The 24,891-nt window shown below is 41.0% G+C and overlaps 3 protein-coding genes across 4 annotated transcripts in view; 2 read left to right on the forward strand and 1 right to left on the reverse strand.

Moving 5' to 3' along the window:
- The window catches only part of LOC145498201 (uncharacterized), a 172,041-nt gene that overhangs the window by 124,188 nt on the left and 22,962 nt on the right, over positions 1–24,891 (forward strand). The gene's annotated exons all lie outside the window — the stretch shown is intronic.
- Positions 1,554–23,644, reverse strand: LOC145498595 (uncharacterized). Its single transcript, XM_081478499.1, has 3 exons — positions 23,580–23,644; positions 1,943–2,506; positions 1,554–1,857 (listed from the first exon to the last, which is right to left on the reverse strand). The coding sequence occupies exons 1-3, from the start codon at positions 23,642–23,644 to the stop codon at positions 1,554–1,556; spliced, it is 933 nt and encodes a 310-aa protein (XP_081334625.1).
- Positions 3,577–17,687, forward strand: LOC145497430 (uncharacterized). Its single transcript, XM_081477234.1, has 4 exons — positions 3,577–3,789; positions 8,678–9,585; positions 12,618–16,832; positions 17,602–17,687. Exons 2-4 carry the CDS (start codon positions 8,742–8,744, stop codon positions 17,685–17,687), a joined length of 5,145 nt encoding a protein of 1,714 aa, XP_081333360.1. The 5' UTR covers positions 3,577–3,789; positions 8,678–8,741.

The following is a 24,891-nucleotide window of genomic DNA, read 5'->3' on the forward strand; positions in this document are numbered from 1 at the left end:
TAAACAGGAACAACTTGTGAAAAACTTATTTTTGTCTTGGATATGGCTCTCAGCCAGTTGGTCATTATTCACTGAAACAGAAAGGTGTTTAATTCCATTAAATCTACATCTCAGAGGTATAAATAGACTAAAGCCAGATACCCAGAATACAGACTCTGGTACTGTTAAGGGATGTTGTCCACAGTCTCATCTACTTTTATACAGAACTACCCTCCCCCCCCCCCCCCCCCCATGCAAGCCCATGGCCCTATCCCCTAAATATCAAGTCAAAATCTTGTTTTACAATAGACCAATTTCGATATATTAAAATTCAGCCTAAAACAATAGACCTCAGCACGAGGCTCTGGGGAATAACTACAGAGTTTGTGGGATTTATTCCCCAGAGCCTCGTACTGGGGTCTATTGTTTTAGGCTGAATTTTGATATATCAAAATTGGTTTATTCTACATGAACAATGAAATTAAATTGCCATTAATGAATTCATAACTTTACTGAGTTGGCCGCCTTCAATTCATTCTTTATTTGGATGAACGCTTGACCGAGTTTTTGGCTCGCTTAATTCATTAACTTAGGCCTTTTTGGAATGTATGCTTTCTTTCTTCCAAGGGTTCAATCTGATCATCATCATCATCATCATTGCCTGTAGCCCCATCTGGGGCAAAGGCCACCAATAAGCACCCTCCAGTCATCACGGTCCTGGGCCAGTCGTTGCAGTTCTCCCCACGTGTAGCCATTTCTCCTCGTGTCTGCCTCTAGGTCACGGCGCCACGACTTTCTTGGTCAGCCCCTCTTCCTTTTCCCCTGAGGGTTCCAGGTGAGGGCTTGCCTTGTGATGTTAGATGAGGACTTCCGAAGGGTGTGGCCGATCCACTTCCAGCGTCTTTGAAAGATGTCAACTTCTATAGGCTGCTGTCTCGTTCGTTTCCACAGATCTTGGTTGCTAATGATGTCTGGCCAGCGTATCTTAAGAATCCTTCTGAGGCAGGTGTTAATGAAAGTATGGATTCTTTTCATAGTGGCGACGGTGGGTTTCCAGGTTTCGGCTCCATAGAGCAATACAGGCTTCACGATAGTGTTAAAGATCCCGATTTTAGTGCTGGTGCCGATAAGTGACGATCTCCAGACATTCTTCAGCTGTTGGAAAGCTGCTCTCGCCTTGCCGATGCGAGCTCTTACATCAGCTTCAATTCCCCCGGTGTTATCTACGATGCTGCCTAGGTAAGTGAAGCTCTCCACCTCATCCAGCGCTTCACTTTCCAGCATAATGGGGGTATCTGTGACCGTGTTGACCTTCAGGACTTTACTCTTCCCCCTATGGATCTTAAGGCCCAAACGTGCTGAGGCGTCTGCAACAGCGCTGGTCTTTTCCTGCATCTGATGTCGAGTGTGCGAAGGAAGGGCCAGGTCGTCAGCATAGTCCAGGTCATCCAACTGTTTCCAAAGTGTCCACTGGATGCCATTTCGCCCTTGGGCTGTAGATGTCTTCATTACCCAGTCCATCGTCAGAAGAAATATAACTGGCGCCAGTAGGCATCCTTGCCTCACTCCAGTTCTTACCTCAAAGGCATCAGCGAGTTGCCGTCTATGACCCTGCAGGTCATCCCTTCATACAAGTTTCTGATGATATTGGTTATTTTCTCCGGTATTCCGTAGTGTCTCAGTAGCTTCCAGAGGGTCTGCCGGTCCACCCTGTCAAATGCTTTTTCATAGTCCACAAAGTTGATATAAAGAGGTGAATTCCACTCTAGGGACTGCTCCAGGATGATACGCAGCGTGGCGATTTGGTCGTTGGAAGACCTATTCGTATGGAAACCAGCTTGCTTCTCGCGAAGCTGTGGGTCTATGGCATCTTTCGTCCTGTTCAGCAAGACTCGATTAAACACCTTTCCCAGAATGGACAGCAGTGTTATACCTCTGTAATTGGAGCAGGAGCTGAGATCACCTTTTTTTCGGGAGCTTGATGAGGTAACCCTCCTTCCACTCTGTTGGTACCCGCTCCTCTTCCCAGATCTTATTGAAAAGAGGGTAGAGAAGCTCCACGTTTGTCCTGATGTCGACCTTCAGTGCCTCTGCTGGGATGTTGTCAGGTCCCGCAGCCTTGCCATTCCCATTTCTCAGCTGCTTGATAGCGTTTAGAATCTCCTCCTTTGTGGGTGCGCTACAGTCAATGGGTAGGTCGCTGTCGGCTGGCTGTATGTCCGGAGGGTCTGGGGGAGCAGATCGGTTGAGCAGCTCCTCAAAATGCTCCACCCATCTCTTCTTCTGCCCCTCTAAATCAGATATTGGTTGCCCATCCTTATCTTTCACCGGTCTCTCTGGCTTGCTATATTTTCCCGATAGGTTCCTTATGGTACCATAAAGGTCCCGCATATTTCCATGATCAGCTGCTTCTTCAGCCTCTGCTGCCAGCGACTCCAGATAGTTGCGTTTGTCTGCCTTAAGGCTCCTTTTGACACTCCCGTTAACCCCTTTGTACTCCTCTTGCGCCTTAACTTTTGCAATCAATCTGATCACACAACATGAAAAGTTCTACTTAATAGATCTTAATATATACAGAGCAATTTTATTCAAACTAAATCGGAGAGTCGTTCGATTTTGTTCCGCTGGATAACAGCAGACTATTAGAACTTGCGCGCTTTATTTCCAGCTCTTGGAATACGATGGAACATTAGAACAAACATTTTTTTAGTGTATATCTACTTGCGTTCTGATGTAGCAAATGCCGTTCTCTTATTGGCTACTCTACTCACTATCTATTCTTCGGTAGATAGTGAGTAGAATGATAGTTGACTTGGGCTGCGCCCTCGTCAACTATCACGCGATACAAATCTCACGCTCATAATCTAATTTTAGAAGTCTGCATAAAGTCGTGACAGTTGCTTGTATTGCGAAACGCCATTAACGTCGTGTTGCAGGGTAAAAGGCAGAGCTTTGTCTATTTTGCTAAGAAAAGTGCATCAAGGATTAGAAAAATCTTGTCACGACTGAACACAAGAGATAATGATCCTGATCACGTTTTCCAGCTGAACAACAATTATAAAAATTTGTATACAAGTAACTGGGACTTGTTTAATTCTTTCCGCTGCATTTCACGGTACCGGAGCGCGACTCACTTAACTGAGACGTTAAATATGTCGCACCGATAAGATCAAGAGGGGGTCCTTTAATTATGTAACATTCAGCTATATTCACTTAATCCCTACGAAGATTCGTTCAGTACATAAAAGTTCTCTCGTTTAGACTTCATTTTGCATTCAGCATCATTAATCGGGGTGGGAAAAGAGACGTCAGTATCAGTTTCACAAGGTGATGATCGACTTAATGACAAAACAGAAAACAAACTGAATTAGATTGACATCACTTACATAACTTGTTTTTATAAAACTTGTTTTCTTTCAACCCAAATTTTCGACGTCCCGTTTGATTTTCAGTGCTGTTTTGCAATGAAGAATATTTTCTTCACCTTTAGTTTAGGCTCACTTTACATATCTAAAGAATTCAGTGCCATCTACACTTTATCACGTAATCTTGTGGTCTATTTAGACTAACTACTAATTCAGTCTACGAGAATGACTCTTTGACATTTATAATTATATTCTCGGATGTGTTAGGCGTTTATCATGTCACAGAATTTAATTCCTAGAGAGAGACTGACTAGAAAGGTTATTCAATAGGAATAATTCAACAGAATTGCTTTTAAAGTTCGGTCAGCTGTTTCATTTAACCAAAATCGTGCACAGAGTTCTTGTTTCTACAAGGAATATCATCGAAATATCCAGAATCCTGAAGGTAAGTGAAAGAGCTGTAACTTGCTGTTTACAAGGTGTTCCAAGCGGAACCACAGACTATATATTGTTTTTCGCTCGCTCAATCCAGGGCTAAAACCTTTTTAATATATAATTTTTCTCTTCCAAGGGTTTCATTTAACCAGACAACATGAAAAGTTTGATTTAATACCGGGCAATTTTATTCAAACTTAATCGCAGAGTCATTCGATTTTGCTCCGCATGATAACAGCAGAATAATAGAACTTGCTCGCTTTATTTCGAGCTCTTGGAATACAATCGAAATAAGAACTAACAGTTTTTAGTATAAATCTACTTGCGTTCTGTCAAAAATGCCGTCCTCTTATTGGCTAGCCTACTCACTATCTATTATGTAGTAGATAGTGAGTAGCCTAGCAGTGTGCGATTGTTAACAAAATGGCGGACGCATCTTTGCATTTACGAAGTGTCTGTGAAAAGAATTTAAATAATATTTAAACAAGTAGCAGATTTATACTAAAACAATGAGATTATTTGCTCTCGATTTCTATGCGTGATAGTCGAATTGGGCTGCGCCTTCGTCAGCTATCACGCATTAGAAATCACAAATTCATATATGTTCTAATATTATTGTTAAAATACCATATAAAGCATCCATGGATGAGGACGCCTGCAAGACCGTGTTGCGAAACTGAGCAAAGACAATCTGCTGCATTAAAATCAATCCATTATCTTCTGCAGTAATGTTAAGAAGTCTAAGCTCTTTTTGATACTTTTTATTTTGAGTGATCTGCAATTAATTCGATACAAAACCAACAATTTTAGATGTCTTTGTTATTCATAAAGTTATGACAGTTGCTCGTATTTCGAAACGCCATTAATTAAGGGTACTATATTGTAATTATGTTGCATGGTAAAATACAGAGCTTTGTCTATTTTGCCGGGAAAAGTGCATTAAGAACATGAAAAATCTTGCCAGGACTGAAAAACGATTTTGGAAATTTGATTACAACTAAGAACTTTTGTAGCCCTACATGTATTTAGCCTGGGGCCCCACGCTGATTTGAATCTTTTCTTATGAAAACAGCATTCGAGGTATTGTGGTCACTCTTTGTGATTTTTCTTAAAAAAGCACCATCCATCCATCCATGATTTCAAAGAACGTTTTACCCGAGTTTGAAATTTTCATAAGCTTAAGAAGGTATCCACCACAAGTTCGAGTAACAAGCGCACAAGAACTTTGTACCAAGATTATTTACATGGTATTGCAAACTGTGCCATCTTCTCAAAAGAAATCATTTCCACTAAAACAACACCAAATGTCGAAAATAAATTTTAAAGTTTATATGAAAGTACTGTCGAAACTACTGTTGAAATGAAACTGATGATGAAATTTTACCTGTGTTTGCACAATTTCTCTGAACTTTGAAATTTATTTTGTCGAGTTCACATGGGAAATTGTATTTTGTGTTGTCTCAGACAACTGTTTTAGAAAATGCAAAAAGGACTCAGTGTAACATACTTAAAGTTACTATGGTACAAGGTTTTGTTCATTAAAAATTTAACCAAAATCGTGCACAGAGTTCTTGTTTCTGCAAGGAATCTCATCGAAATATCCAGAATACTGAAGGTAAGTGAAAGTGTTGTAATTTGTTGTTTACAACGTATTTGAAGCGGAACAACAGACTGAAGTTTTTCGCTCGCTCAATTCAGTGACCAAAACCAGAAGCGTATCACCTCATAGCTTCTGCAAAAACCTATTGGAATATATGCTTTCTTCCAAGTGTTCAATCTGATCAGAAAACATGAAAAGTTCGTATTAGTAGATCTTAATACTGAGCAATATTATTCAAAATTAATCGCAGAGTCTTTCGATTTTGCTCCGCTGGATAACAGCAGAATAATGCAACTCGCTCCCTTTATTTCCAATCGAGCATTAGAGCTAACAGTTTTTAGTATATCTCAGTGCTACTGTTCCATCACGAATGCCGTTCTCTTATTGGCTACGCTACTCACTATCTATGCTATTGTAGACTCTGAGTAGCCTAGCAGTGTGCGGTTGTTAACAAAATGGCGGCCACATCTTTGCGTTTTCGAAGTGTCTGCTACTTTAGCTAAGTTTTAAACGAATATATAGTAGATTTATACTAGCCAATTAAATCATTCGCTCCCAATTTCTATGCGTGACAGCTGACTCGATTGGGCTATATCACGCGATAGAAATCTCTAGCTCATAATCTATACTAATAATTTTAGAAGTCTATGTTTTGCATAAAGTTATCACAGTTGCTTGTATTGCGGAAACCCATTAACATCGTGTTGCAGGGTAAAAGACAGCTTTATCTTTTTTGCTAAGAAAAGTGCATCAAGGACCAGAAAAATCTTGTCACGATTGAGCACAAGAGATTATGATCCTGATCATATTTTCTTTCTGAAAACAATTTTAAAACTTTATATACAAGTAAACAGTAAGGCTTTGCACTGCATTCCACGGTACTGGAGCATGACTTACTTAACTGAGGCGTCAAATCTGTCGCACATCGAGGGGTCCTTTAAATATATAACATTCAGCTATATTCAGTTAATCCCTATGAAGATTCGTTCAGTACATAACAGTTCTCTCGTTTAGACTTAATTTTGCATTCAGCATCATTGATCGGGGTGGGAAAAGAGACGTCAGTATAGTTTCACAAGGTGATGATCGACTTGCATGGCAAGAAAGAAAACAAACTGAATTCTTACATAAGATAACTTGGTCTTATCAACTGGGTTGACCATGTGAATTGGCCACCGTAAAGAGATTGAAAGCTTTCGAATCTCTTTACGGTGGCCAGTTCACATTATTAACCCAGTTGATAAGACCTAATTATCTTGTTATACTCTCCACCGACGCAGCACCACAGTTTCTCTGAATTCTTACATAAATTATTTTTATAAAACTTGTTTTCTCTCAACCCAAACTTTTTACGTCACGTTTGGTTTTCATTGTTGTTTTTGCAATGAAGAATGTTTTCTTCACCTCAGTTTAGACTTTTATTGCCAGGAAAGAAATTCATTGCCAGGTACACTTTATCACGTAGTCTTGTGGATCTATTTAGACAAACTACGGCTGCCTCATTCAGTCTACGAGAACTTTGACCCTTACAATTATATTCTCGGATGCGTTAGGCGTTTGTCATGCCACGGGATTTAATTCCCAGAAAGAGACTGACTAGAAAGGTTATTCAGTAGGAATAATTCAACAGACTTGCCTTAAACGTTCGGTTTCATTTGACCAAAATCGTGCACAGAGTTCATGTTTCTGCAAGGAATATCATCGAAATATCCAGAATACTGGAGGTGAGTAAAAGAGTTGTAATTAACTTGTTGTTTCCAAGTTATTCGAAGCGGAACCAGAGCCGGACTACATAAAGTTTTTCGCTTGCTCAATTCTGTGGCTAAAACCTATTGGATTATAAGCTTTTTCTCTTCCAAGGGTTCTATCTGATCAGACAACATGATAAGTTCGATTTAATACCGGAGCAATTTTATTCGAACTTAATCGCAGAATCATTCGGTTTTGCTCCGCTTGATAACAGCAGAACAATAGAACTCGCTCGCTTTATTTCTAGCTTTTGGAATACAATCGAAATAAAAACTAACAGTTTCTGGTTTAAACCTACTTGCGTTCTATCACAAATGCCGTTCTCTTATTGGCTACCCAACTCATTATCTATTATGTGTTAGATAGTGAGTAGCCTAGCAGTGTGAGATTGTTAACAAAATTGCGGCCGCATCTTTGCGTTTTCGAAGTGTCTGTGAAAAGAATTTAGATAAGTTTTAAACAAGTAGCAGATTTATACTAAAACAATGAGCTTATTTGCTCTCGATTTGTATGCGTGATAGTTGACTTGGGCTGCGCCCTTGTGAGCTATCATGCGATAGAAATCACAAATCCATATATGTTCTAATCATTAACTACTATAAGCACTCATGGATGAAAACGCCCGCAAGACCGTGTTGCGAAACTGAACAAAGACAATCTGCCGCATCAAAATCAATCCATTATCTTCTGCAGTAATGTTAAGAAGTCTAAGCTCTTTTTGATGCTTTTTATTTCGATCATGAATTATCTGCAATTAACGCGATACTGAAACCGACGATTTTAGATGTCTTTGTTATGCATAAAGTTATGACAGTTGCTGGTATTTCGAAACGCCATTAATTAAGGGTACTGTATTGTAATTATGTTGCATGGTAAAAGACAGAGCTTTCATTATTTTGCTGGGAAAAATGCATCAAGAACAAGAAAAATCTCGCCATGATTTGAAGCTTTTCTTATGAAAACAGCATTCAAGCTATTGTGGTCACACTTTGTGATTTTTCCTAAAAAAACCATCCATCCATGACTTCAAAGAGCGTTTTACCCGAGTTTGATTTTTTATAAGCTTAAGGAAGAATCAACCACAAGTTCGAGTAACAAGTGGACAAAAACTTTGTACCGAGATTATTTACGTTGTATTGCAAACTTCTGTGCCATCTTCTCAAATGAAATCATTTCTACTAAACAATACCAAATGTCGAAAACAAATTTTAAAGTTCATATGAAAGTACTGTCGAAACTACTGTTCAAATGAAACTGATGATGAAATTTTACCTGTGTTTGCACAATTTCTCTGAACTTTGAAATTTATTTTCTCCAGTTCACATCGGAAATTGTATTTGGTGTTGTCTCAGACAACTGTTTATATCTTTAGCTTTCAGAAAATGCAAAAGGACTGTAATATACTTAAAGTTACTATGGTACCAGGTTTTGTCCATTAAAAACTGAAATTGCTCGATTTCCTATCAGATTTCGTCTTTATTTTTCAGTTTTTCAATCGTCACCAAGGCCACCTTTCGATAATAACTGTTCTCTATTGTTCCTTCAACAGAGACAGTATTGTCGTCCTGACAATATAAACACTTTCAACTTGGATTAGTTTATTGCTATCAGTAATGGCTCTACAGCCGTTTACGAACGAACAGTTAAACTATTTCAAGTTTGCTTTTGTTGTGCTGAATGAGTTCCCCAAGGTTCTTCGACAAGCTTTTAAACACATATGGGACAATACCTTTGCACATCTCCCTGGTTACCAGCCGTGGGATGACTCCATTGCTGTGCGAAACATGTTCCTTGCTACAGAGGGTGGTAAGACCAAAGTACCCACACACTTCCCTTACGAAGAATGGGATTGTAGCGCCTTGTTCCAGGCCACTATCTACGCGAAGTCCTTCGCTCTACCAGACATGGCAGGTCATCACAGGACACTCAGTGATTTGTACTTGAAGCACCGTAAACCGCCTCATGGAACCTTTCATTCTTCCGTGGTCAGCCCGGGCGGAAATAAAGCTGAAACGTTTGCAATGGCGATTGATCAGCTGCGACTCCTAAGAAATGCATTTTGTCACTCTTTCAACTCCGAGATTGACAAAAAGACATTTAGACAATACATTCAACACACCAAAGACGCCATCAAGGCTCTTGGAGTCACGACTGACCCTATTGATGCCGTTGGAAGTTTGACCGAGTCGGACTTTCCCACAGGAAAAGTTTGCAAGTTAAAAGATGACATCACAAAGGAGTTGCTAACAGAAATCACATTTCTCAAGGAAAATGTGGAGGATGAACTAATGGGTATGAGGTCAGATTTTGCTCAGTCGAGGCAGGAACGACAAGAAGACTCCATAGAGCTGAGAAAGACCATTGAAAAGGCAACTGCAAACCAAGCCGAAATGACGAATGAGAAAATTGCCGAGATGAATCAAAAGTTTGAAGACCTAATCAAGACTCAGCGACCAGGTAAGTAAGCAGCACTCCAGAGTTTTTACTTCAAATGATAATCCTTTGATAAACATCGCTGGGTGCCGACTGAGGATTTGTAAGAGTGTAGACAAAACCTGGACCCCCCTTCTGGACCCCTCAATTTTTTCGGTGAAGAAAAAAAATAATTGCGTTCGACAAAACGCAGTTCTAATCGTGTAATGCATAAAAATTCGAGATCTGTGTATCTATCTATCTATCGGGGGACACCAATCTGGCCTCCCCCCCCCCCCAAAAAAAAGATTCTTCAGGCGCGAATGACGTTATGTCTATGTTCGTCCATGTGTTTCTTTCGAGTGTTGCGCAATATTGCGGACTTTCGAGTGTGGAGGAAGCACAGTATTGTGGACTGTAGCGAATACTGAAGTTGTTTATTTAAAGTTCGAAGTCAGTGTTAATGGCATTTAAAAACCTTGTAGACATGTCTTCACGAAATGAGAACAAACCCTCTCATATGCACGTGATTTGCGATCAAATCATTTGTTTTTGCCCCTGCTGAAGGAAGACCAATTTCACGCCTACCTAGCAGCTCAGGCACAAAATGCTTTCCCTAGAATTTTTTTTTTATCATACCAAGCCATCTTTGCGATCAATGTATTTGTTTTCGCCCCTGCTGAATGGAGACCAATGAATTTCAGGCCTACCTAACAGCTCAGGCACAAAATACTGTCCCTAGATTTTTTTTTTTTTTTTTTAACATACCAACCTACCAAAACTGGAACACACTCTTTAATCTACGATTACTACTAGTAATAAATTAAAATTATACAAAATACGTGGGCTATATACCAGCGCTTCTTTTGCCCTTTAGCTTCCTTCGATTCAGCGTTCAGCTCGAAAGAAGGTGTTCCCCTTTACGCAACGCATTTCCACGTTCTCGTTTAGTATTTCCGAGGGGAAATGGAAAATTTTTTAGCGATTGTCTACTTGGACAATTTTCGCAAAACTTGTCATTTTCAATTTGCATGGACCCCCGCCATTTTGTTTTCCGCCATCTTGGTGTTTCCGCTGACCAGTACCAACGAGGGGCGTTACACGAGACGCGACGATGGAGGATGGTGAGTTAAGATTTGCATTTGGAATAAAACTAAATGCATTCGTTTATGCTGTTTTTTTTTTTGTCTTTTTGCTTACGTTGTGCCTATTACCATCGTAGTTTTAACAATACTTAAAATCACACTGTAATTAAGGCACTGAAAACTTACACGCTGTGAGAGACCCTGCTCCACTAACCCTGCTTTCACATCCCAAATGCCCAGAACATAGGACGGTTACAATGACCTCTCTTAAGTTTTAGCTGGATTATAACTGCACATGTAACCTCACCATCCATCTTTCGAAGGTGAAGTTCATAATCTGGTTTCCAACATCATTTTTCTAGGCCGTTTTCCCACAAAGGTCTTACACTTTTTTGCGATTGAAACACCAGAAACATTTTTTGCACTTGGCCGCAAGCAACGCCCCTCGATTGTACTGGTCAGCGGAAAAAACCAAGATGGCGGAAAACAAAATGGCGGGAGTCCATGCAACTTGAAAATGACAAGTTTTGCAGAAATTGTCCGAGTGGCTGATCGCTAAAAAATTCCTGATTCTCCTCTGAAATGCTAAACGAAAACTTGGAGATGCGTTGCGTGAAGGAGAACACCTTCTTTCGAGCTGAACGCGGAATCGAAGGGAACTAAAGAGCGAAAGAAGCGGTGGTATGTAGCACACGTATTTTGTATAACTTTAATTTATTATTATTTTTTTCACCGAAAAAATTGAGGGGTACAGAAGGGGCTCCAGAAGGGGGGATCCAGAAGGGGGTCCAGAAGGGGGTCCAGAAGGGGGTCCAGAAGGGGGGGGTCCAGAAGGGGGGTCTAGAAGGGGCTGTCCAGAAGGGAGGGTCCATGTTTTGTCTACACCCGACTTGTAAGAGTAGAGGCACGCTAAAATAGGACGCTACCATTTTTGCCGTTTCGGTGAGTAACCGTCAACTATAGCTACCCCTGCATGTATAAAAGGAAGAAGTTTTCGTTATCAAGTAGTGAAACTAAAATTATAATGTTTCAGCCGTCTATATGGTTAGCGGAAAAGAAATCTCAACATAGGAGTGACTTCTCAGCTGTAGATTGCTCGCATTATCAAACCCCTAGAACGAGATGGGCCGGTTAATTAAAAGAGGACTAACAATATTCAGACCGAGTTTCGTGGTCTCTCAGATCCTGTAGAAAGGGGTGGTTGAGCCCTCACTCTATAACATTAGAGCTATCACACTGAAACCTGAGGATTTATAGCTCGTTCAAGCTATTTCCTTTGAAGTCCACAAAATGGAAGTATGACGTCATACGACAAAGAAATGCGTCAGTTTTTCTGAACAGACGCCATGTTGGATTTTCTGATGTTTATTTTAAAAGCTTTAGAAAACCACTAAAACTAGCTAAAACGTAGTCAAAATCCAGAACAACACTAGTGTAACAATGTTTCAATTTATTTTCATTTAAAACAGGAAAATTCAAACTACAAGATCCTTGAGCGATGATAAGTCAAACCAATTTGTTCCCAAATAAATTTTAGGAGTTCGTTACTTCAATGCTTTTAAAGTTACGAGCGGCCAAAGCTGGTGATGTCCTAAAAAGTCTCTCCTCCCTACTGTTTGAAAAGGGTTAAGCTAGTGAAGGGTTAACGAAAACTTTGAGTTGTTTCATAAAATATCAACAATGACTTGCACAAGGCATTTATTGTCTCCTTATTAAAAATTGGTGGGAAAAAAATCGAATTTAAACAAAAAGAATCAACAAAAATTGCTTTTTTTGCTAACCCGCTCTAGCAATAATTAGCTTTCGAAAAAACCTTAGGCCTGAAGGAAAAGTATGTTATATAATATTTGTTTTGGTATATTCTATCTCTTGAATAGCAATGTTTTACTATCCTCCAGTGCATTTATTTGTTTATTCATCCATCCATCCATCCATCTGCCCGTTCGTTCGTTCGTTCATTTAATTATTATTTGTTGGTTAATTGATTTACAGGACTTAAAACAATTCTACCGAGATCAAATCTTCCTCCAAAGGTTCCCCACTTCATTGGCCGTGAGGAAGAATGTGACAAAATTGTTGGTCACATGACTTCCGAATGCACCCGACTCGTCTCCGTCTGGGGTTCACCAGGGTTCGGAAAAACGTCCGTTGCCATCGCCGTGGGTCATCATCTTCAAGCACTTGAGCTACCCGTCTTCTTTGTCTCATTACGTGGGCTTAAGTCAAAAAGCGATTTAACGTCCAAATTTCTTAGCCTGTTCCGACAGGCTGGGACACTTGAAACTGATAAGGTGCAGGATTTATCAGCTGGCGATGAGCTTTGCTTAGTTTTTGACAGACTATCGGATCGCTGTGTTATAATCCTGGATAATGCCGATGACCTGTTTGAATGTGGTGTGCCAAACGTAAAGGAGGAGGTTTTTAACCTCATTGGAGAAATCCTCAATCGCAGTGACAAAGTCAACTTTCTTTTAACCACAAGAGAATCTTTGTCCTTTTTGAACTTACATTTTCAGGGACACAAGTCTGTCAGAATAAGAGAGCTAGACAAGTTGTCATGTCAAACCCTAGCTCGAGAATTGCTCCCAGGAGCGAGCTCTTCTGATTTGACAAACGTTTCACAAATCTGTGGGCAGGTTCCCTTAGCCATAAAATTACTGTGTTCCTCCATTTCTGAAGATTTTACTCCGTCGAGTCAGTATCTTGAATTCATCGAGTGCACAGAAAACATGGTGGAATTGCTGGACAACCCAGAATATCCAAGCAATTCGAGATTGAAATCTCTCTTCGAGTCGTCTTTCCAGAGACTCTCTACACAAGACCAAGAGGCACTGGTATCTTTGTGTATTCTTCCTGCGCATTTTGATTTAAAGATTTCGGCAGCTGTTTTGGGGATAACCAGAACAACCGAAGCAGAGAAGGTAATGCGAAGACTTCAGAGAAAATCTCTCATTGATTGTTCTTCAGAGTTCAACAAATTTGCTATGCATAAACTAATTCAGTCGTTTGCAAGAGAAAAGGGGGATGCTGACATGAAAGATACACTTCTTATCTCAAAATCTCGCTTACGTGCATTTTACATTGCCCAGTTTGAGAAACTTAATGAGAAATTCCTTTCTGGCCGTTCCATGTCTGCATTCATTGAGTTCTATGAAGACGAAAAAAACATTGTTCAAAGTCTAATTGACGGCTGTTTAGATTCAAACACAACCGACAGAGTTTTCGATGTTTTGGCGAAAGCAGAGTTGTTTCTTGACACTCTCTTTTGGAAGGAGGGATCTACGTTTTACAAAATTTTCGATTCAGCAATAATGGCGGCTAAGCAGACCGGGAGAAATATTTTCTTCCGGCGCCTGCTTGATTCCAAGGCATTTGGTCAGGTGACCTGGGGAGCAACTGGAAACACAAAGAAGTTGCTCTCCGAGTCCAAGGCTCTTCAAGTGCCAGCTTCTTCCCATTGTGATGGAGAGAAAGGAAAACACTTGTGCTACTATGGACTCCATCAACTTGTTATCGGAAAGACAGAGGATGGAGTGAAAGTTTTAGAAGAAGCGCTTTCTTTCACAACCACAAGTCAGGAGCACACCATTTTGAGGCTTATCATTTTTCAAATTTTTGCAATCTATTACCAAAGCAAAAATGACTCGGTGAGCTCATCCAACTTTTATCTAAAAGCACTAAAGGAATGCAAAGATGCCAGAGACATTTGTTTACTGGTGACACCTATGCCAGAGTCAGCAATAAAGAAAGTTGGTGAACACTCCATCATTCCGACAAACACAGCAAATCCGTCGGAAAACCAGCCTCTTAAAGTTCAAGTTATCCTGCTTTTGAGCAAAGCAGTAAAAGTCTTCTCTACCTCAGACACCAATCAAATGTTCTGCAACTTGTTGCTTACCATACTAAACGACTGTAAGTCAGCACTCAACACACCTAAAACTGGTTGGTTCAACTTTCATCGCATTATCGTTAGTATGCTCAAGTCACTTGGTAGAGACAGAGACGCTTTAACGCTTACAAAGGAAAGGATTAGCTTTCAAGAAAAAGCACTGCAACAAAGCGTTGAAAGGGAAGAAAACTACAGAGAAAGTCAAGTACAAGACGAGGAGGCACTAGCCCAGGACTATTGTGACCTAGGCGACATTCAATACCATAGAGGCAACTACACAGACGCTATTACGTCGTTCACACGTGCTCTTCATATCAGAATAAAATTGTTTGGTGAAGAACATCCCAAGACCGCTGACAGCTACCATGCACTAGGAGTTACACAGCATTCCCTGAGTGATTACACCGCCGCTCTTGAGTCAAAAAAGCGTGCTCTTGATATCAGAATTAAATTGTTTGGTGAAGAACATCCCAACACCGCTGACAGCTACCATGAACTAGGAGTTACACAGCATTCCCTGAGTGATTACACCGCCGCCCTTGAGTCAGCCAAGCGCGCTCTTGATATCAGAATTAAATTGTTTGGTGAAGAACATCCCAACACCGCTGACAGCTACCATGAACTAGGAGTTACACAGCATTCCCTGAGTGATTACACCGCCGCTCTTGAGTCAGCCAAGCGTGCTCTTGATATCAGAATTAAATTGTTTGGTGAAGAACATCCCAACACCGCTGACAGCTACCATTTACTAGGAGTTACACAGCATTCCCTGAGTGATTACACCGCCGCTCTTGAGTCAGCCAAGCGTGCTCTTGATATCAGAATTAAATTGTTTGGTGAAGAACATCCCAACACCGCTGACAGCTACCATGCACTAGGAGTTACACAGCATTCCCTGAGTGATTACACCGCCGCCCTTGAGTCAGCCAAGCGTGCTCTTGATATCAGAATTAAATTGTTTGGTGAAGAACATCCCAACACCGCTGACAGCTACCATAATATAGGAGCTACACAGCTTTCCCTGAGTGATTACACCGCCGCTCTTGAGTCAAAAAAGCGTGCTCTTGATATCAGAATTAAATTGTTTGGTGAAGAACATCCCAACACCGCTGACAGCTACCATGAACTAGGAGTTACACAGCATTCCCTGAGTGATTACACCGCCGCTCTTGAGTCAAAAAAGCGTGCTCTTGATATCAGAATTAAATTGTTTGGTGAAGAACATCCCAAGACCGCTGACAGCTACCATAATATAGGAGCTACACAGCATTCCCTGAGTGATTACACCGCCGCTCTTGAGTCAAAAAAGCGTGCTCTTGATATCAGAATTAAATTGTTTGGTGAAGAACATCCCAACACCGCTGACAGCTACCATTTACTAGGAGCTACACAGCATTCCCTGAGTGATTACACCGCCGCTCTTGAGTCAGCCAAGCGTGCTCTTGATATCAGAATTAAATTGTTTGGTGAAGAACATCCCAAGACCGCTGACAGCTACCATGAACTAGGAGTTACACAGCATTCCCTGAGTGATTACACCGCCGCTCTTGAGTCAAAAAAGCATGCTCTTGATATCAGAATTAAATTGTTTGGTGAAGAACATCCGAAGACCGCTGACAGCTACCATGCACTAGGAGTTACACAGCATTCCCTGAGTGATTACACCGCCGCTCTTGAGTCAGCCAAGCGTGCTCTTGATATCAGAATTAAATTGTTTGGTGAAGAACATCCCAAGACCGCTGACAGCTACCATGCACTAGGAGTTACACAGCATTCCCTGAGTGATTACACCGCCGCTCTTGAGTCAGCCAAGCGTGCTCTTGATATCAGAATTAAATTGTTTGGTGAAGAACATCCCAACACCGCTGACAGCTACCATAATATAGGAGTTACACAGCATTCCCTGAGTGATTACACCGCCGCCCTTGAGTCAGCCAAGCGTGCTCTTGATATCAGAATTAAATTGTTTGGTGAAGAACATCCCAAGACCGCTGACAGCTACCATTTACTAGGAGTTACACAGCATTCCCTGAGTGATTACACCGCCGCTCTTGAGTCAGCCAAGCGTGCTCTTGATATCAGAATTAAATTGTTTGGTGAAGAACATCCCAACACCGCTGACAGCTACCATGAACTAGGAGTTACACAGCATTCCCTGAGTGATTACACCGCCGCTCTTGAGTCAAAAAAGCGTGCTCTTGATATCAGAATTAAATTGTTTGGTGAAGAACATCCCAAGACCGCTGACACCTACCATAATATAGGAGCTACACAGCATTGCCTGAGTGATTACACCGCCGCTCTTGAGTCAGCCAAGCGTGCTCTTGATATCAGAATTAAATTGTTTGGTGAAGAACATCCCAACACCGCTGACAGCTACCATGCACTAGGAGTTACACAGCATTCCCTGAGTGATTACACCGCCGCTCTTGAGTCAGCCAAGCGTGCTCTTGATATCAGAATTAAATTGTTTGGTGAAGAACATCCCAACACCGCTGACAGCTACCATAATATAGGAGCTACACAGCATTCCCTGAGTGATTACACCGCCGCTCTTGAGTCAAAAAAGCATGCTCTTGATATCAGAATTAAATTGTTTGGTGAAGAACATCCCGACACCGCTGACAGCTACCATGCACTAGGAGTTACACAGCATTCCCTGAGTGATTACACCGCCGCTCTTGAGTCAAAAAAGCGTGCTCTTGATATCAGAATTAAATTGTTTGGTGAAGAACATCCCAAGACCGCTGACAGCTACCATAATATAGGAGCTACACAGCTTTCCCTGAGTGATTACACCGCCGCTCTTGAGTCAGCCAAGCGTGCTCTTGATATCAGAATTAAATTGTTTGGTGAAGAACATCCCAAGACCGCTGACAGCTACCATGCACTAGGAGTTACACAGCATTCCCTGAGTGATTACACCGCCGCTCTTGAGTCAGCCAAGCGTGCTCTTGATATCAGAATTAAATTGTTTGGTGAAGAGCATCCAATGACCGCTGACAACTACAGATTAGTACGTGTTTTAAGTTTCGAACTTCTTCTCTCAAACATCCCTGATTAAGGATGTAACTGGTTTTTTTACAGAGCAGCTGTTTTCTGCGTACACGGTGTACATACGAGGTATCGGTAGTGACTTGAGATCGAGTAGATTAGCCGCCATGTTGGCTTAGGAATAGTGGGCGGTGAAGGAGGAAGGGAAAAATTTTCTTTGTTCTTCCCCTCCCCATTACCCCAGCTCTTACCCCTCTTGTGGCCTAACCCCAACTACCAGGTCACTCTTTTGTCTCTATCCAAGCCTCTTCCGGGTTTGAATTGAAGCTGGTGGTTGCTTGAGCAAAATGCGCCTGTTAACGTTATCTCTAGGAATCCAGCATATTAAATGTATCGGTCATCGCCAGATATTGCGCATAGTTACAGCAAATAACATTTTCCTACTTTTAAGACTCGAAAATATGCCCTTGAAACGTCAAACGCAATAATCATTTAGATATTAGGCCGTTCGATCCGAAGCCTATAGGCTTGTGTTTAAATTGAGTCTTAAGTCCTAAATCCTCACTGAGATTTCTTTTGTATTATATTTGTCATAGCAGTTTGTTCCAAAGTTTGCCGGTAATGCCCACTCGACAACTGCAGAATTTGTTATTGTTATTCCAGTTCGCTATCGTGTTTTTGAGTCGTTAACGTTAGATGGTCACCTTGTGTATTTTAGGGTTAGCTAGAAACTTCTTATAAAAGGGAACTTAACCACGCGCGTTTTTGACACGAGGACGGCAACCGGAAGAGAAGATTTCGCATGCTAGGACCGTATTGTCTCCCAGAGTTTTTATACTACTCATCTCTAATGGAGAAAAGATACTTAACACTGTGAATATGGTTGTGTGAGGACAAGTTAAAAGTAAAAGTAGCTCACTTCCGGTTACCGTCCGTGTCTCAAAAACGCGCGTGCTTAAGTTCCCAAAACACAGGAGTCTTCTGCAAATATAAGCCTGACTAGTTAGATAACGGTAAATTCCTTCTGATGAAAAGCACTCCGTCATTTTTTCTAGTCAACAAAGGCAAAGAAATCATGATTAATCAGGAGAAAATTGGCGAGAATTTTAAGAAGCCAGAACAGTTTGTTATGAGAAAATTATACCCAGATCTTATTTACACCGGTCTTTTCTTAGTCTTCAGAAGAAATATAATAGGACCACGAAAAAAACTCGCTTTTGGGCGAAAAGTACTGAAAGTTAAAATTTTCAAGTCGGGTTGTTTCTATGGAAACCGGTGAAGCCAATACTTGTACATTGCTGATTACGATTTAGGATTCATTAGTGTTTGATAAATAAGGAATAAGACGTGGGCGCGCGTAGATATGAAATTTATCTCCGAATGTTCAACGCGAGATCTCACGAGTGAGCGCAGCTAACAAGTGAGATAAAGTTGAACACGAGAAGAGAAATTTCACATTTACAAGCAACCTTGTATTATAATAACGACGTTTTTGACGATTTTCCGAAGTTTTCCGACTACTTACCGAAGATTTACAAAGACTCTCCAAAAGTTAACCGAAGGCTACACGAACGTTTCCGAGCATTTCCCGAAGATTACCGGATTTACAAAGACTTCCGGCGAAGATGTTTCAATTAAACACCAACAAATTTAAGTGCAGTTTAAAGGGTTAAACATGATATCAAACGTCAATATTATTTCATCGATATGATCAACTGAAATTATCTTAATTTTACACGTGTTCAATTACGGCTTTTCTCAGGGCTTGTAATCGATGTAAAACACCGGAGACCAGATTTCTTTACTGAGGCGATCATAGAAACCAGAGAAGCAGCGAGATCAAAGGTAGCTGCCAGCCCCCCTGCCCCAGACATACTAATTGATTCACACTTAAATCGGAAAACTAAGTAGAATTTATAGCTAAAAACATCAAAAAAAGTATTAGCGTTTTACTTAAGTTATATTAAGGCATCGTGTTGATTTAAAGTGTTGTGCTTTCAAAATGATTTAAGGATATTGAATTTACCCTACGAAAATATCAAATCTCAAGGTCTTGTTGAAAGAGAGGTAACATTTCATTAACAATGCATCTTCAACCTCAGTGTTAAGGGCCTTTTGCACTGCTCTGTATAGTGGCTAGTTTTCACTAGCGCGTAACCAGAAAGAACATACGCAGATGTGAAGTAGGGTGTTGTTAACTGCCATTTGTTGGGAAATTTTCCTAACAAAAGGCTCTAATTACATTGCTGCCACATTTCCCTGACTTTAATGGTAGAAAATTAACCGTGTTAGATCAAATTTTCCTTGGTTGAAAATTTCAATTTTTTCTGACTCAAGATAAAAATTCCTTGACTTTTCCCTGACCTGAAGAATTTTTTCCCCTGACCATTTCCTGACCTGTGACAACACTGTAATTGTCAACATCTTACTGCCTTTGCATATGTGCTAGTAAGCTGCTGACAGCCAGTTTCTTCTCTTACGCCTCGTCCACACCACGCCGGAGACATTGGAAACCGGCTTTTTCACTATGAAAACGCATCAAATGCTTTTCGTCCACACTACGCTGGAGAAATTTGAAAACGCATTAATCACCGGTCATTTTGTTTTTGTGTTTGAGGAAAACTCGGGCAGAGAAATCACGCGATTATCGTGACGCCATCGTTTTCGAAAAGCTCCGTTTTAAGATGTTTCATGTCCACACAAACGAAAAGCCGACGTTCTCAAATTTTCCCCGGTTTGAAGAGCGTTTTTGAAAAGCTCCGTTTCCGGGACAGATTAGTGTGGACAGTAGGCCTAACCGATACCGTGTTTTCAAATTCCTCTGGTGAAATGTGGACTCGGCCTTAGGTCTGTAAGACAAGTGTTTATCAGTTTCGTCTCACCCATTTGAGACCAAAGCGTGTCGCCTTTTAATCCCTGCTGAATTCCAAGAGAAAAACAAACTGCCTGTAGTCTAATGTGCTAGCCTGAGTGAAAGTCACCCTTTAGAAAGAGCATTGTACACAGAAATCAACTAAATGTAGTTACTAGAAAACACTCCAATTTCTAATTTAGAGAAAATTGCTATCATTTTATTCACTGCATTATAAATGCAATATATTATTGCTTGTTAAGTATATTATATTTCTCTTCTTAGAATATTTCTACTAGTATTGCTCAAGACGACTGCACATCAGTCTTCAAACGTTAAGCATTATTACGTATTAAAGTTGTCTCCTGGACAGATTTTCATTTGACTGTAATTGGTTAAAAACGCTCCGTGCAATTTATGCAACCGCCCCTAACCAATCAGAGCGGAGACTATATTCTCAAAGCCAATCAGGTGCGTTGAAAACTCAGTAAATGAGTTCACGTGACTTTTCCAACTCTCGTCACCGACTGCTCCTGACTTTCCCGCGCTTTTCGGTGATTGCCGAGTTCCGATTGGCTGGTTAGATATTTGCAGGCGCTGTGATCCGTTCTGATAATTTTGAATTTAAAAGATTTACAACAGTCATTAGAAAATCACTATTTTTAAAGTAAATATTACAACAAACATTTACAATTATAATGTACAGCTCGATATAAATTGGAATGGAGATTTGGCTAGCTACCGGGGTCTGTCACCGCGTGTGCAAAAACGTTACAAAAGAATTGAAATTGAGAAAACAGACCTTGTGTTTTTATTGTCTTTCTTTCCGTTTTGTGGTTATCTTTTATCCATTTTACGCTGCAACTGGAAGAATCCGGCTGCTTTCACAAACCTTATTCAGCCTCGGCACCCCACTCGATAATAAGTACGCCTAAAGAATGGTATTCTGCCATGTTTTCCTTGTAAAAGTACTGAAGCAACGAATTTAATAATTGAGTTTCAAAATATTGCGACGCAATGAGTTCTTGCCTTGGCATAACTTGGTTATTGTCCACAATTTTTTTTACCGAGATGACCAATCTCTCCATTCTCATAAACTGTGCCTGGCTGGATTTGGGAACTGATCGCTTCTGGGTGGTCAAAGTTCATCTTTGACTTTTATCCCGGATCCCCGAGGGGTGGCGGACAAAGTTCATTTGGTATACTAAAAGTCTGTGTCAGTCCCAACTAGTTGCAAAAAAGAATCCACGAGGACACTTCGTGACTTCGTACACTCCCCACGCAATTTCTTCAGGATAAAGTCGACCCTCTGCTGTGCGTTTAGGTTTGTCTCAAAGCTCCTTTCCGGACACGAGGCGTTGCGTGACATTGATAAGTTGGATTGTGTTATGTTACTTTTGACGTTAGTTTAGATAAGAGTGATACAACAAGACAACATTCCCTGATTGGTGTCGTGACATATATTGATATCGCAGATGCGAAAAGCGTGACCTTACTCCTTTAACAAGAACACGACACAATGCCGTGCCTGCATTGCAACGATAAACTGGGAAGAGACCATCCTTGAAAATCGGCTTTTCCCAGTTACGTGACATCACAATTGAGCAAAGAGTATTCATCTGTACCGAGTCTTGATATCGCGGTCTTGAATGAACCGCCCATTCTGGCGTCACCGTCACTGTTGATGACAAAGGATCATGTTAAAAAAGAAGTCAGCGAAATGAACGAGTGACCAGCAAAATGTGTTTCCTCAAAACGCGCACGAAATTTTCGCGGTTTGCGCGGGTTTCTCCTGAATTGCGCATGGAGGTCTGGGAGGAAAGAAAAGAGCGCGAAATACTTAATGGATTCCCTTAGACTGCGAGCAGTCTCTTTTTTGTTCAAAAATCCGCGGGGAAGAACGCAAAGAAAAACGTAACACACAAGCGAGTGGTGGCATGGGTTGTGAGGTTTCGAACGATATGCGAAGCGGCGACCCGCAGGTAGCGCGTCGCGTCTTTCGACGCCCGCGCTACTTGTGGCTCGTGTGACTTCGCCACTTGCCGCTTGCGACATGTCACGCTCGCAGTCACGCTTGCAGTCACGATTGCAGTCACGATCGCACGCTTACTTGATTTGTGTTCTTACCCACGGATTTTCGAGCAAAAGAGAGACTGCTCGCATTCTAGGATTCTCTCACAGCACGTTAACCAATTTCAAACTTGGGAGTAAATCTAGATAAAACACAGGGCATGCAATTTCTTCGTTTCCTGGGAGGCACGTGGAAACTCGAGACGTTAGAGTCGCTATACGGAATATAAAAAGTTAAAACCGTCTACGAAGGAAATCAGGCAACGCGCCATCGATCCCAACAAAAGTACAGTGACCTTGAAGACACAAATAACTGCTTCGAAGATGACTGTTCCATGTACTGTGTTCGAAAACGGCGAAGAAGGTCGGCCTCAAGGGAAGCTAAAATAAATAAGGTAAACAAAAATGAAAGGGAAAATTCTGATTGGTTCCCTGAGAGGTCCGATTTTTGCAATATGGACCGCTAAGATGTTTCGCTTGCGAATTGCTTTTTTAAAACGATGCAAAAAAGAAAATAATTGCTGTAAGTAGACATCGTTTTTCCTTCATATTTTGCGGACAATTTGAGTTTATCTTCTGAGAAGCGACTAGAAAAACTTAAATAAATGTTTAGCTTTAGCACACACGTTTACCGAGAATAAATTGCTGGCGCATAAATATTTACAGCAGCGTTTCAAGAGCCATTATAATAAATCATTTATTGTACCGGCTTGTTCGATCCGTATTTTGGAAAAATTGGTCTCGTTCTTTCTGTAGCAAGTCTATGGATTGAGCTGCAAAAAGACCTCGACCAATACAGTCTCAAGGGAAAATGGACCTCATGCTAGTTAGTAACACACATAAAACGGTTTCACTTGTGTCGAAAAGTAATTGGTTTTGGATTTCTACGCTACATGATTGGCTTAAAAAACTCGCGCCACTTTTTCATCCAATCAGAAGTAAAAACAAAACCATTCGTGACTCGCTCGCTTACGTTTTCCCGCACTTTGTGTCAGTTACACGTATTTACTTCGAGTTTTGATTGGTTCATTAGACTGTCTGTGTTCTTTGTGATTGGCCAGAGTGATTACTTTGGTTTTGGTTTTACGACACTCATTGAAAACCGCTTTGTATTTGAATGCAGCCAGTGAGCTAATAATATCTAACTGACCTGAGTAAAGACTTGATAGCTTGCTCTGGCTTGTCTTGTGGCTGGACGAGACTGGGACCGTTCATTATTTATAAGGTAGGGGGGGGCTGGTGAGATTTGAGGCGGGCATGCGAAAAAAATGGCTTTTGAGGGGGGGCCATCCCAAAAAAAATAAGGGAAAAAGGGGGGGGGGGCACGTGGAATATTTTAGTAAAACTTTAAAATGGCATAATGTTTGAAGATCAAAAAAATTGCTATAGAATAAACATAGAAGGCAGGATACAAATTTATTACAAACTTTCCTTCTGCTTTAAAAAAACGTTTGGCGACAAAAAGCATTTGTAGCTACTGGAAAGAAGTATTTAACACTGTTATTTTCGAATGCAACTTTCACTGGCACTCATCTTCATGTTCGCTGTCGATCGTCGAGTTCTTCGTCGCCCCTTGTGCTGCCGTGGGAGTCTCTTTCACCAATGCTGCAAGAAGCAGCAATGCTTTCCGTCACGGTGTACTCTTCAGGGTACATGAAGGTGTAAACATAATCTCTGACTTCCTGCTCAAGGTTGGTGGTGATTCTGCTTCTTGCAGCATTGGTGAAATAATTCCCTTCCAAGAGCTGTGCGATGTATGGCCCATCTCTTCTAAATAACGACGTGGCAACATCCTCAACTTTAATACACTCTTCCGGGACTGCCGTTCTAGGAGGGTACACAAGGCATTGTGGAAGATCATTTCCTAGCGGGTTTCCAACACAGATTCCATAAACTCGTTGGACGTTGTTTTCAGTCCGCTTCCTCTTTCTTTCATTTGACTTTCTGCGGTTTTCTTTTTTCCTTCTCCTTTTGTTGATGTGCTGAGTTTTAAAAGTGTTGACGGGCAGCACGACTCCTGCAGTTCGCAAGGTTGTATAGCCTTTATAGCTTAGCTTTGACAAGGGTGTCTTTTAGGGATTTTCCTTTGCGATATGATAGAAGGGGTGGCTCCTTGAAGATATTTCTTAATTGTGGTTGGTTATGTATCAAGTGCCATTTCCCCATGAGTGTTTCTTTTATGTCAGGCAACGCCGGGTGGTGTTGTGTGACAAAGGGTAGAATTTTCTTTTGTGCGGTTCTGTTCTTATTTGTCAGCGACGTTTTTCTTTCAGAAAATTTGACTTGTGAGAGATGTTTTTCTACTGTTGCTGCTGGGTAACCTCTATTCTTAAGGCGTACGGCTAAATTTCTAATGTTTTCCTCAAAAGTAAGTTGTGAGGAATTTGTTCTTAGAAGCCTTAACGCTTCTCCTTTAATAAAGCCTTTCGTAACGCCTGGCGGGTGACACGAATAAAAATTCG

This window comes from Orbicella franksi, chromosome 9 (genome assembly GCF_964199315.1).
Source record: "Orbicella franksi chromosome 9, jaOrbFran1.1, whole genome shotgun sequence".
In the NCBI taxonomy this organism is placed as follows: Eukaryota; Metazoa; Cnidaria; class Anthozoa; order Scleractinia; family Merulinidae; genus Orbicella; species Orbicella franksi.